We start from the raw sequence: 13,601 nt of genomic DNA, 5'->3' as shown, positions 1-13,601 counted from the left end.
AAAAAGAAGGTTTATTCCATAAATGGAAGAAGGTTCCATGAAATGAAGACTCAAACACCGCCAGGTCACCTTAGCAACACAAGCTTTGTTTTCTCTGAGCTCTGTTTCTCTCAGCTATGCAATTAGATGGTGCTTTTTTACACCTCACTCCTACTAAGGCCCGTATTCAATTAGAAGCGAAAAGTCCGTTGCCGGACTTTTCGCAGTCATCGCTGGTTTTGGGCACGAAAAAGTATTGCGCGCGTCCCCGCTTATCCCCGTATTCAATTCCAAATTGGCGAAAACGGGGCCCGGCGAAACTTAAATCGGTCGAAAAGTTCTGTCAGTTTTGGGGAAATCAGCCTGACACCCCAAAAAAAGATGCACTGACATGGGGGATCACTCTGGATACCCCTGAATAGCCCTGTTAAAACTATTTGGGCTCTTTAAATGGTCTCAATAGGTGTTATTTTGCGTGTTTTAAAAAGTGGTGAAGAATAGCATTTTGGAGGGTTTTTTTGGAGAAAATAACTAGTCCCATCAAATTTGGGGTACATGAAAATGGGTACTAGAATATTTTGACGTTGCTAATGTGACGTTTTAAAAAACGTGAAAAATCCGTCTTCCGCAACCACAAAAACACCTGCCGCATACTTGGGCACCCCCCCCTGGAGCCGATTTCTCTACTTTTTAACTTTGGACCCCAACTTTTGTTTTTTTTCGCCCCCCAAAATGAAAGTACTTTTTTGGGTTGTTCTTAAATAATTTTTTTAATTTCTTTGACACAGTTTTACCTTTGGTGGGATGTCCAAAGGGTGCTGGGTGCTTTCCTTACGTTTGCACCCCCAAAACCCCAATTCTGCACTTTTTTCCGCCTGCTATTCATAGGCAAAACTTTTTCGCCGGGTCCACTGCATTGACTTTCCACCTTGGCGAAAAGTATTTGGAATTGAATACGGGGATAAGTTGAAACCGGCGAAAATGACGTCATCGGCGAAAAAGTATCGCCGAAATGGACATTTCGCTTCTAATTGAATATGGCCCTAAGTATACAAAATATTTCACTTTTAACAACAGACAGGATATCGTTTGACTAAAAGCTACTAAGTACCCAAGCACACGCCTATATATAAGCATACGTAAAAAATAAAAATAAATAAAAATAAATGAAAAAAAAAAAAAAAAATCAAGGCCACAAAAAAGCTCCTAGTTAACGACTTACCCAAATTCTGTGGTTTCACTAGTTCTTGGGTCTCCGGCTGCATTTCTTCAGCTTTCGGTGCAGTTTGGCTGCTTCCTTCACTGTGCACACAAACAGCTGATCCTTCAAGAGTGTCCTCAACCCCTGGCGCTGTCAGTTCCCCATTCTGAGAGCTTTCAGAGTTCTCACTGCAGAGAGTTACACACAAAACAGAACCTTACAAATGAGCTTTATCTCATGGGTCATTATGCTAGTTTTTTAAGTATGAACAAAACGTTGTTGCTTGGAAAAACCAAATGCTCGGTAAGAGCCAACCCAAGTATTCATTTTAAGCTGCCCATCAATAAAATGCAGAGGAAAAACTATTTTAACATCAGGCAACGAAACAAGTCTGTCTGAACAGAGGAACGTGTGTTACTCATCCATAGTAGCACAAATACAGTAATACATAGACACCACTAGTGTGCACAGAACTGTATTACAGGTACTTAGCATGAAGACGTAACTTTTCCTCCTGTCTTGTGCACATTGGTAAACCAAATACCTGCTAAACCATTTATGTTAGAAGTCCCACTTGATTACTGCAGTTTGTTACACTGCTCCACATATTCTTATCACCATTTGCTTGTATATAACGCTGTATACATCCCCGTGTTCTGCAAATAGGAACACACACAAGCTGCAGGAAAACGTAGGTTCAGTTTGATACAGGAGGTGATAAGGCACAGATGGCATATTGGCCGCACCATGGATTGCCCCAACTCCTCAACAAGCGTCCGTGTGAAACTGACAGCCCTTTAGTTCAGTCCTTGTTCCGTTACCACCTCTACCCTTTATGCAATAAGACTGAATGTGATGGGAGCAATTGGCTTCTGCATCATAAGACCTTATCGTCTTAGCTAGTACTCTCCAGACTAAGTGACAAGTCACTTGGGAGCAAGTAACATGGGGGGGGGGGGGCTTCAAATCATTATATACACTTTAAGGAGGGGGGGGGGATTTGTTCCGAAAAGGCAAATAGTGTCCATCTACAGTGCAAGTTTTGCCTTGTGACACATGGAGCTGTGCAGCAAACCTTGCAATGTTGGGGCCACCATAAGAGGCATGAACACCCCATGACAAGGTATTTCTTCTCCGATGTGAGATCTAAGCGGTATGTGGTGAGCAGACAAGACCCCTGCGGAGGTTCCCTTTAGGCTGGTTCTATTACTGCAGTAAAATAGTAATCCACGTAGCATGCAGTCATGTCGACAACAAAATATCAACAGTTATGTTAGCGCTCCCGCTAGGTTGTTTAAGTGGGGCGCCGCCCTATTTCTAAAGGGCAGAAAGTACCCTGCCCTCCTTAGCGACGCCCTGGTAGAACAGTCTGCGGGTGCCGCCCCCAAAGGCGAGTCGCAGTGTCCCGTGATTAGTGAAAACTGTGGTGTAGCGGTCACACGTATGCGCCCAGCACCCATCCACACTGCCAGCAGCGCTTGGGGCAGCCCGGCATGTCCGTTGGTGCCGAACGCGCCCGCACGCTTTCGGCATGCGCAGATGTGCCCTCTCTCTGGCTCCAGTACACTGCCTGGCGCCGGACCTAGAGTGAACACTATTATGTAGACATTATAGATGTCAGCGTCTGCAGAATGTTAACATTTTCTGTGTCGGCATTTGAAATGTCAACATGCTGCAGGGGCTGGATGGTTAGGCTGCAGTAGGGAAGGCTAGGGATACTCACCAAGTCATCATAACATCACCTCCAAACCCAGAAGACATCGTTGGAGCCATCGTACCAGATAGGTCACCACTAGACTATCAGAAACATTGTGTCGACATTCTATTCATGTCGACATTTCAACAGTGTTGACATGATGAATTTTGATGTGGTCAATGTCGACATGACGCCATTACAAACATGTCAACATTCTTACCACACCTGTGACCGGATGACTTTGCCCGCCAGGCTTATCACAGATTTTTGCACACTGACCTGAATAGAAGGTGGTAACTTGTCTGAGTAACCTGAATGGGCTTACTTCCCCACTCCTAGGGTTCCCTCTCACCGTCAGTAAGTGCCCATTACTGACTCCTAGCACTGCGTAGTGGGCAGGTAAGCTGCCACCACCAGGCTCCTACTACCAGCACCTGAAACCGCTCGTTTCACCCAGGCTCCTACACTAGCACCACTTCTCCCAGGCTCCTACCATCTGCACCTGGAGCCACCTACTTCATTTAGCAGCACACACTTAATTTAACCCTTTATATATATTTCTTTCTGTTTTTATATAAGGTGCCCAGCGCTCAGCTAAGTTAACACAGTTCTGGGGATCTGTGTTTGTCCGTAATGCAGCACACCGGGGGTTAACATGCTGAATCGCGTCCAGGCTGCGGCGTTCCTTGCTGTCCCCTTTCAGCGCAGGGGGTACCAGGAGCTGGTTTTCCTTGTCCCCCACCCCAGTGCTAGGAGGCCCTGCATTCTTCCATTCTATCGCCACAGCCATCGGGGCTTCCAAGGCTGGAGGTGCTTAATTTACACACTGACCACTGCAGCAGCTATACTTGTCCGTGCTGCGGTATACCTGGCCCCCGTCTGCAATTAGTTTCCCCAGTGCTTGGCACTCATAGCCCGGGACAATTGTCCAGGCTGTAGCGGCTCCCTGCTGTACTGTAGTACTGGAGTGTCAGGGATAAGCTCCCAGTCACAGCGGCTAGCAAACAGCTCAGGACCACGTTCCTGCAGTGGCTCTTCGCATACAGTCCCCAGTTATGTTAGAAGTAGTATTTTATACTATACTCTGTACAGTTCTGGCAACCAGTGTAAGGGCTGACAGAGTAGCAAAGAGTTGGAGGATCACTAGATGAGCACTGAAAGAGTAGGTTTCAGTAATAGGATGATTACCAAGATAGGACAGTGGCCTGAAGATCTAGGGAGTTGCAGCATTTGCATGAGAAATAATTAGTTACTAGGACCAAAAGCAGCAGAGAAAAATAGAAGCAAGTAGTGGCCTTTAGTATATCTATACTTGACACCCAGATGGGCATAAATACCATATTCCATATGCAAAACTTTGTTGTCCAAATTTGCTCCTTTATTTTACTTTCCTCCTAACGCTGAATGTTAAAAGACCAACGATGTGATGTTTTCGCCACTTTCCAAAGTATCGCCCTAATCAATTCCAGGACGTTGTCACGTGTGTGAAAACTTCATAGGCAAAAACAGACTAAAAAGTTTCTCCACCCAAAGACAGGAGAAAAGATGTGCAAAATCCCTATTTTTCAGTAAAAAATGTGGGGACTTGGTAAAGAACCCTTTGGACACCTCCCCTAATAACTTAATCAGGCAAAACAAAATGATATTAATATTCCCTAAAAATAAAAAAAGGCCTGTAATTTATGGGGTGAAAATTTAAAAAAAAAAAAAAAAAAAAGTGTTTGAAAATGGGCTTTAAATATTGGGTCGGGTATTTTGGGGTGCTGTATAGACGGGTCAGGTATTTTGGGGTGCTGTATAGACGGGTCAGGTATTTTGGGGTGCTGTATAGACGGGTCAGGTATTTTGGGGTGCTGTATAGACGGGTCAGGTATTTTGGGGTGCTGTATAGACGGGTCAGGTATTTTGGGGTGCTGTATAGACGGGTCAGGTATTTTGGGGTGCTGTATAGATGGGTCAGGTATTTTTATGGTTGCTGGTGGCTGCAGCAGGTGTATTTTTAAATGCTTTTTCTAATACACTTTAGAGGCACAAATATGCTAGGACCCATGTTAATGTACCCCCAAATTAACTATCGCAATTAATTTTCTCCCAAAAAAAAATGCTTTTCATCACTTTTCAACACTATAGCAAATAAGCATATAACAGTCCAATGACTCAATTTAAAAACCCAAAAATACTTTTATTAGGGATATTAATACTCTTCTATAATGATTCCCCGGATCAGTTAGGCTTTTTAGGGTACAGACTGATTTTCCCAAAAGAACCTGTCGTTTTCGCTATTCACTGCACTCGCACACATATGCGTTTTTTCGCCTGTTTTACAATTGAATAGGGCGAAAAGCGGGAACGCGCATTGTGTAAGTAAGCGCAAACTGCCTCAAACCAGGCAAATGAGGTGAAAACATTCCACTTATCGCCGATATCGGCTTTTTGGCGCTAATCTAATCTGGCCCATAGTGTATTCCTTTTGGTATCCATAGTCACTGATGCACATAGTTTCGGTCTATAATAAATCCTGCCAATTCCTAAATATAGATTTTATATTGTTTTGTCTAACCCTGAACTACACCTAGGGATAAATTTACTAAAGTGAGAGTTTTAGACGAGATGTTGCCCATAACAACCAATCAGATTCTAGCTATTATCTTCTAGAAGGTGCTAGTTAAATGTTAAGTGGAATCGGATTGGTTGCTATGGGCAACATCTCTTCTAAAACTCACTTCTAAAAACTCTCACTTTAGTAAATTCACCCCCTAATGTTATTTCTGACCAAACTGAATGATTTCTAACAGCCTTTCCATTGCCAACCTCCATATCAGGGACCAACTACATCCCAACATAACATTGACATATATTTAGGTCACGGTCTCTGGCGATCACAATAGTAATGTTAAGGCTCATACACACCAGACTATATGCTCCATGAGCATAGTGCAAAACACACCAAACTAGATCGGTAACGATATCGTTCAGTGACGTCATCCTGCCACATCTCTGAACAGGCAGTTCCTGAAAATATGGTCAGATTGATTTGCATGTTCGGACGACAGCAGACATCGTTAACGACCAGCAGAAGCGCGCATCGGTGGTCGTTTAGTCCATACACACTGAACGAACTTACGTTCAACTATATAGTTATGGTTCATAAAAATAGTCTAGTGTGTACGGCCTATCAGAGCTGTGATTCTGAAGGATGTTTTTTAACACACAAAACTGAACCACTTAGGCTCCTTAAAGTGTGGTGCACATCTATGGCTATACAGGTGTTAGAATTCTGCATTATACAGCCATTGCAAAAAGTTTTGAGAAGTATTGGTTTTCACAAAGTCTGCTGCTTCAGTTTTTATGATGGCAATTTGCATATACTCCAGAATGTCATGAAGAGTGATCAGATGAATTGCAATAAATTGCAAAGTCCCTCTTTGCCATGACAATGAACTTAGGCCCTCATTCAGAGCCGTTCGCTATTTGCGGTCGTTCGTTTAAAAACAAGGGGTGGCTATTCAAATGATCCGTACGCACATTGTAGTCTGTTCACACCTCTAAGTCTGAACGAGCGAGCAAAACATACGCTCGTTTATTTGTTAAAAACGCCCCCTGGCCGCTCGCATCCTACGTCATGTCCGCTATTTATTAGATTAATCGAGTACATCGACCAGCGTATGAACTGCTCGCTATTCTTGTGGTTGGTGTTTGCTACCACAAATTTGCGAGCAGTTCTGGCTCTAAATTAACCCAGTGACGTGGTCAATGACGCTGCTGTTTTAAATATACACACCCATAAAACGCCCGTTTTGACCTTTAAGCACGCCTGCGTTCGGATCTCCACTCCCCATTTTCAAGCACCTTCCCCTGTTACCACCCACATACGCCTCATTCTGTCACTCAAAATAGCAGGCACTCGCTATATAGCGTACAAACGATTTTCGGCCGCACTGACTGGTTCGCGCATGCGTACTAAAAACCGTACGCATGCGCAGATGTGCAAACATCGCTCGGAACGAGCGTACTGCCGCTAACGAGCGGCTCTGAATGAGGGCCTTAATCCCATCAACAACATTTCCACTGCATTTCAGCCCTGCCACAGAAGGACCAGCTAACATAAGGTCAGTGATTCTCTCGTTAACACAGATGAGAGTGTTGACGAGAAAAAGGCTGGAGATCATTCTGTCATGCTGATTGAGTTAGAATAATAGACTGGAAGCTTTAAAAGATGGGTGGAGCTTGAAATAATTGTTCTTCCTCTGTTAACCATGGTTACCTGCAAGGAAACAGGTGCAGTCGTCCATTGCTTTGCATAAAAGGGCTTCGCAGGCAAGGATATTGCTGCTAGTAAAATTGCACCTAAATCAAACATTTATCGGATCATCAAGAACTTCAAGGAGAGAGGTTCAATAGTTGTGAAGAAGGCTTCAGGGTGCCCAATAACATCCAGCAAGCGCCAGGGGTGTTGATTCAGTTGCGGGATCGGGGCACCACCAGTGCAGAGCTTCCTCAGGAACGGCAGCAGGAAGGTGTGAGTGCATCTTCACACAAAGTGAGGCGATTAATTTTGAAGAATGGCCTGGTGTCCAGAAGGGCAGTAAAGAAGCCACTTCTCTTCAGGAAAAACATCAGGGACAGACTGATATTCTGCAAAAGGTACAGGGATTGGACTGCTGCAGACTGGGGTAAAGTTATTGATGAATCCCCTTTCAGATTGTTTGAGGCATCTGGAAAAACGCTTGTCCGCAGAAGGAAAGGTGAGAGCTACCATCAGTCCTGTGTCATGCCAACAGTAAAGCATCCTGAGACCATTCATGTGTGGGGTTACTTCTCAGCCAAGGGAGTGAGCTCACTCACAATTTTGCATAAGAACACAGCCATGAATAAAGAATGGTACCAAAACATCCTCCAAGAGCAACTTCTCCCAATCATCCAAGAACAGTTTGGTGACGAACAATGCCTTTACCAGCATGATGGAGCACCTTGCATTAAGGCAAAAGTGATAACTAAGTGGCTCGGGAACAAAACATCAAAATTTTGGGTCCATGGCCAGGAAACTCCCTTAATCCAATTGAGGCGGATGGACAAACAAAAACCTACAATGCTGACAAACTCCAAGCATCAATTAGGCAAGAATGGGCGGCCATCAGTCAGTATGAGGCCCAGAAGTTGATTGACAGCATTCCAGGGCGAATTGCAGAGGCCTTGAAAAAGAAGGGTCAACACTGCAATTATTGACTCTTTGCATAAACTTAATGTAATTGTCAATGAAAGCCTTTGACACTTATGAAATGCTTGTAATTTTACTTCAGTATCCCATAGTAACATGTGCCAGAAAGGTCTAAAAACACTAAAGCAGCAAACTTTGTGAAACCAATACTTGTGTAATTCTCAAAACTTTTGGCCATGGCTGTACGCACACACACACACTGGTGCAATTTAATAAAAAATTATTCTACAAAAATAAAGGGGACGATTCAATTCAGCTCGATTTTGAAACACCCTAGGAGTTCCCGGAGCTATTCAATTGACCGCACTGTTAGGTCCAACTAGAACCACTTAATTCGGCCTAGTGTGTATCCAGCTTTAGGGCCTTTAGCCCAATACTGGGTACACACTGGCAGATATATTGGCTGATCAATTGATAGGCCAATATATCATATGCCAGTCGGCCAGGATGTACCAGCGATATGTCTGAACAACATCGTTCACAGACATATCGCGTCGGCTCTGCTGCACAGCCGATGGCAGATATCTGGAGATGATGGTTGTCCATACACACTGAACAACCAACATCTTCCTTCTGTCCGCGGGTCCCGCTGGCCGGGAATCGTGCAGCGACCCCCTCCCCGCGGCTGCCTCTGCAAGTGTGCAGGCGGCGGGCTGATCACCTGTACACACTGCCCGATGGACAGATATATTGGGCCGACAATATTTTTGTGAACGACGTAGTTCACAGACATATCAGCTGGTACACACTGACCCACGGGCACCAAATATATTGGGCGATCAATTGATCGCCCAATATATCTGCCAGTGTGTACTCAGGAATAGAAGAGGCTAATTATACCCCTTTTACACCAAAGTCCCTGGGTCTGACCCGGGACAACCCCCTTTTACACTGCGGCGCCGACCCGGGCTATGCCAGAGTCGGCACCATTCACACCTGACCCGGGTCAGCACTGACCCGGCTGTCCGGCGAAGGTGACCAGCGCTTTTTCCCCTCTCCCTCCGCGACCTACTTACCTTATTCTGCAGCGGTCCGGAGGCAGGGAGAGCAGGTGGGGTGCGCTACTTCGTACCGCTCGGGCAGGCGCTGCTTGCAGTGGCCGCTTGGAGATGTCATCTCCAAGTGCCACTGAAGCCGGCCAATCAGGCGGCATGCGGCGCGACCCGGGTCATCGTGAGCCGGGCCACGCCGTTTACATTGCAGGGTGACACGGGAACAACCCGTGCTCAACCCTGCAATCAAGCAGGGTCGGATCCCGGGTCACTGGACCCGGGTTGATCCGTTTACACCGACTAAAATCCCGGGGTTATGCGCGTTCACGTGCATCAACGGCATATTAGTGATTTCACCTGCACGAGGATGTTAAAAGGCTGTCAGCCTGGTCATTATCTCTCACTGCCTGGGGAAAGGGACTGCAGAGTCTCTGTAAGAGAAAACCTGCTGCTTCATACAAGTGAGCTGGACTTGCTGAAGACTGCTGAGAGTGTCTGTCAGGGATGACTTAATGTTTAGTTCGTGCCGGACAGGCAAGGTATTTATTTTGAGGTTTCATTTTTATTTTTCTGCTTAATAAAACTGGCTGAGAGCAGGAGCACCATAAACCTGGGACTTGTGTGATCTCTCGGCTGCTGTGCACTACCGTCTACCCCAAGAGATGGTACCTTTTACCCTAACACTGCTTAAATAGATATTAGATAACTAGACAGATAGAGACCGATGGATAGATCCTCCTACACAGTGTGGCTTCAGCAGCACCACACAGCCCCTCTTGGCAGGCCAGATCCCTACTCTAGTTTGCACAAATATGGATGCGACAAAACTACTTTGCTAGACTGCACTTACAAATTTGATGTACGATATTTTTACATCTGTGTCTTCTGTACACATCTAGGGCCTCATTCAGAGGCGGTCGGAGGATCAAGCGGTCGCTCAGAAACTGGGCGGCCACTTGCATCCTGACCGCCCGCCTCTGTTGCGGTCGTTAACCCACAGCCTAACACCCACAGCTCTAACGACTGCTTGGGTGATGGTCGCGATGGTCAGAGACCATCGTGACCATCGGGGCTTACGACGAGAACCTAGGGTAGGGTCTCACTTGTCGTAAGCCCCGGAGAGCTTCTGGCTCTGTCAGAGCCGGAAGCTCTCCACTGACATCACTAGTGATGTCAGTGGGGCCTCCCCCAGACGGCAGGCGTTCCCATGGGAATGCCTCCGTTTGGGCTGCCACCCCCCCGGCCCGCCTTCCAAACGGGGCGAGCTGTCAATCAACATCGACAGCTCGCCCCCTTTGGAAAGAGACCAGTTACGACCGGCGCTGTCGGTCGTAGTGGGTCTCACGCATGCGCAGGAGGGAGCCCACTCCCTCGTGCGCATGCACACTGGCAATTATTTACTGATCTTTTTAGTAGTACAATCTCAGACTATGGGCCGTATTCAATTAGAAGCGAAAAGCCGAGATTTGCGAAAATGTATCGCCGGTCGCGACTTTTCGCCTGTCGGAAACTTATCTCCGTATTCAATTCCATCTGCTTTTCGAGTACGCGGAAAGTCAATGCAATTTAATAGGCGAAAAAGATTCGCCTCTGAATAGCAGGAGAAAAGTGAAACATTTTTGTTTTGGGGTGCAAAGGTGGGGAAACCACTCAGAACCCTTGTTTGGTCCCGGATTTCTGCGTCAGGATTATGATAGGTGTCGGGATTGTGACCGGCGGCCATATGACTGCATTTTGTTGGAATCTATTGGTAATTACAGCCCATGAAGTGTGTTGGAATGGCATGTTCTTCCCCACCTGTCCTAAAGCATCCTAAAGGACTGACAGAACCATTATAAAAGAAAGCAAAAAACAACAAATGCATATATTCTTTTTATTTTTTGGACCCTTTCAGCAATATTAACAGCAGCTCCTCATTACATATCCTGCCGAACACAGAGGCGATGCAGTGAAAGAAGACTTTGCTTGTGCCTGAGCTTCCGGTTTACAACCCATTAGCGTTCCCTCTAGCCTCATGATCGGGCAGGGCACCAATCATTAGAGGGGGGCACACCTGCACGCACCAAAGGCACATGGCCGTACAAAAAGGGGGCATAGCCTAACGGAGAGGGGGGTGCCTTCGTGGAACGTCCCCTTTCCATCTAGGGGACGTGCCCACCACTCGCTGAGATGCTGGGTTGGCCCCAACTCTGTCTGCACTGTGAACAGTTGCCGTGTACATGCGCACAGCATCAATTCACCCTCTGCTCAGTGCCCCCCCCCCCTGCCCCCTCAACATTTTTCCTGTGGGGATAGGTGCAGAAACACAGCTGGGGGCGGGGTACCACGGGACGGCCGCAACCAGCCTTTTATCAGAAGGACTCCTCCATGAGGTCAGGGGGCATTTGAGTTTTAGAATCGGGCAGGGCACTACGGCCTACTGAAACAGCATTACAGGAGCGCTAGGCACCCTTACAGCAGGCACGCACACTTTCCCCACCACCAGCTGCAATTATTCCATGTACCCTATGCATGAATAATTCCTCACCCCTCTGTAAACTCATCATTACCCTCTGCATCATGTTATGTCATTGCGTAATTATCCCCTCAATTAGACATGGTTACATAATATCTTTGTAATTTATAAATAATAGATGACAATAACAATCCTAATGAGAATTTACAGAATGATTTGAAAATTGGCGTTCATCAAAACAATGACCTGACTCCAACAATACTGCAGAGAAGGAGTAGAATCAGAAGTGGCCGGAGGTGCCCAGCTGCTACACTTATGGTGCGTACACACTGGGCGATTAACGTTGACGACTGAGCGATAACGATATCGTTATCGTTCAGTCGTCCACTTTATCGTCCACTTTTAACATCAAAACCATGAACGATAATGACGAGGCGCATTCCCGTGGGTCGTTAGTCATTATCGTTCATTGAGTAAACATGCAGGCGAACCTGACGATGTCGTCAGGTTGCTGCATGTTGGGGAACGGGGACAGAGCCCGGCGCTGAGCGATATCGTTAATGACATTGTTCAGCGGCTGTGCTCAATGTCATGAAAGACATTGAGCACACCCTGCTGGGGACACACTAGACGATATGCTACCTGAGCGATATCGTCTAGTGTGTAAGCTCCATTATCTACATAGACTAGCAATTGTGTATTCATCTACAGGTGCTCCTATCCTGTACTAACACAATAGAAGGAATATCTGTAATAACACGTTGTAGGTTTTCACTTATTGTCAATTAAGAGTTTGAGGTCACGAGTTCACACTGAGTGACACCGGCTGCATCAGTAGTAATACATACATTTTTATTTCAGAATGTAAGAAACTAAACATATCGGGGGGAGAGGGGGGGGATTGCCAACAAATAGGAAAATACAATATATTTTCATACAAACTCGGCACACACACATATATACACGCACACACTTACAGTGTGCTCCAGTAGTGTTCCTGATGGGCTGTTTTAGCAGGGTTCCGCGCCATGCCTGAATTTAAAAAGGCCTCACGTGCCCTGCCTTTTTAGTGGGGCCCCGCTATAACAGCATGCCCTTAGCCTTCCCCACCCGCGGGTTGAAGAGTCCCACGGGTGGGAAAAGTTGCGGTTCACCGCCGGGTGAATAGACGCTGTGCACATGGAATCTGTTCACCGTTAAGAGAGCTTGGGGGAAGCCTAGCACCTCAGTAAGTGCTGGACGTGCCCCCAAGCGTGACAAATTGGAGGAGTGTTACAATGACACGCCCCTCCCCAGCCGGCCACACCCCCTTTTTCGGGAACGCAGAGGCTCCCTGCCCAGGCCGCAGTCTATCAGGAACACTACTGTGCTCCAGTATTTATTTATTTTTATATAAAAAATAGTCTTTCTAGTTAAGGCATTTACTACTTAGTAATAATTGAATTGTTATAAAAGCTTCGCAATTTTTCTATTTATGTCCATGACATTTAGCGCTATCTGTGCAGATAATTTTACACTGCTTTTTTTGGCCATGGCAGACACTAACTCTGGAAATGCCTGCAAACGGATTTGCTGCAGGAAGCACAGAGAACATTTAACTATACACACCAGTCTCTATCCCAGTGGAACTTACTCTATATTCCCTACAACACAAGAACAGAATAGTTAATTTAGTCACAAGCAATTAACTATGTTTTAGAGGTCTGAAAGGAGAGACAGAAAAAGGTTGTGGGCAGCACAGTTGGTGTAGTGGTTAGCATTACTGTCTCACAGCACTGAGGTCTAGGGTTCAACCCCACAACATACAGTGTGGAGTTTGTATGTTCTCCCCGTGTTTGAGTGGCGAGGCACAGACTTTATCCCACAATCCAAAAGCATACTGGTAGGTTAGTGGGATTCTAACAAAAAGTGAACCCTAGCCTGTGTGTGTGTACCCATATGCAGTAAGGAGTTTAGGGGTCTATGGCCCTGATTCAGAGCCGGACGCTCTGACAGAGTGCTCGCTCTGAATCAGGGCCAGTCTTTTTTTTTTTTTTTTTTTAGAACGGCCTCCTGGCCGC

At 46.1% G+C, this 13,601-nt stretch overlaps 1 protein-coding gene across 6 annotated transcripts in view; it reads right to left on the bottom strand.

Moving 5' to 3' along the window:
- SON (SON DNA and RNA binding protein) overlaps positions 1–13,601 on the bottom strand; it is a 109,823-nt gene that overhangs the window by 84,986 nt on the left and 11,236 nt on the right. For all 6 annotated transcript variants that reach the window (XR_015874868.1, XR_015874869.1, XM_088461671.1 and 3 more), the window contains exon 2: positions 1,202–1,368. Coding sequence is in view for 4 of the 6 variants with exons in the window: in XM_088461671.1 (XP_088317797.1) it covers positions 1,202–1,368 (167 nt within the window). In the remaining 2 variants the exon portion in view is untranslated. The remainder of the gene's footprint in view (positions 1–1,201; positions 1,369–13,601) is intronic.

The sequence above is a fragment of the Taudactylus pleione genome, unplaced genomic scaffold (genome assembly GCF_031769625.1).
Source record: "Taudactylus pleione unplaced genomic scaffold, aTauple2 ptg001086l, whole genome shotgun sequence".
NCBI lineage: Eukaryota > Metazoa > Chordata > Amphibia > Anura > Myobatrachidae > Taudactylus > Taudactylus pleione.
Note: the sequence above shows the minus strand (reverse complement) of the source record. Positions and strands in the feature narration are given on the sequence as shown.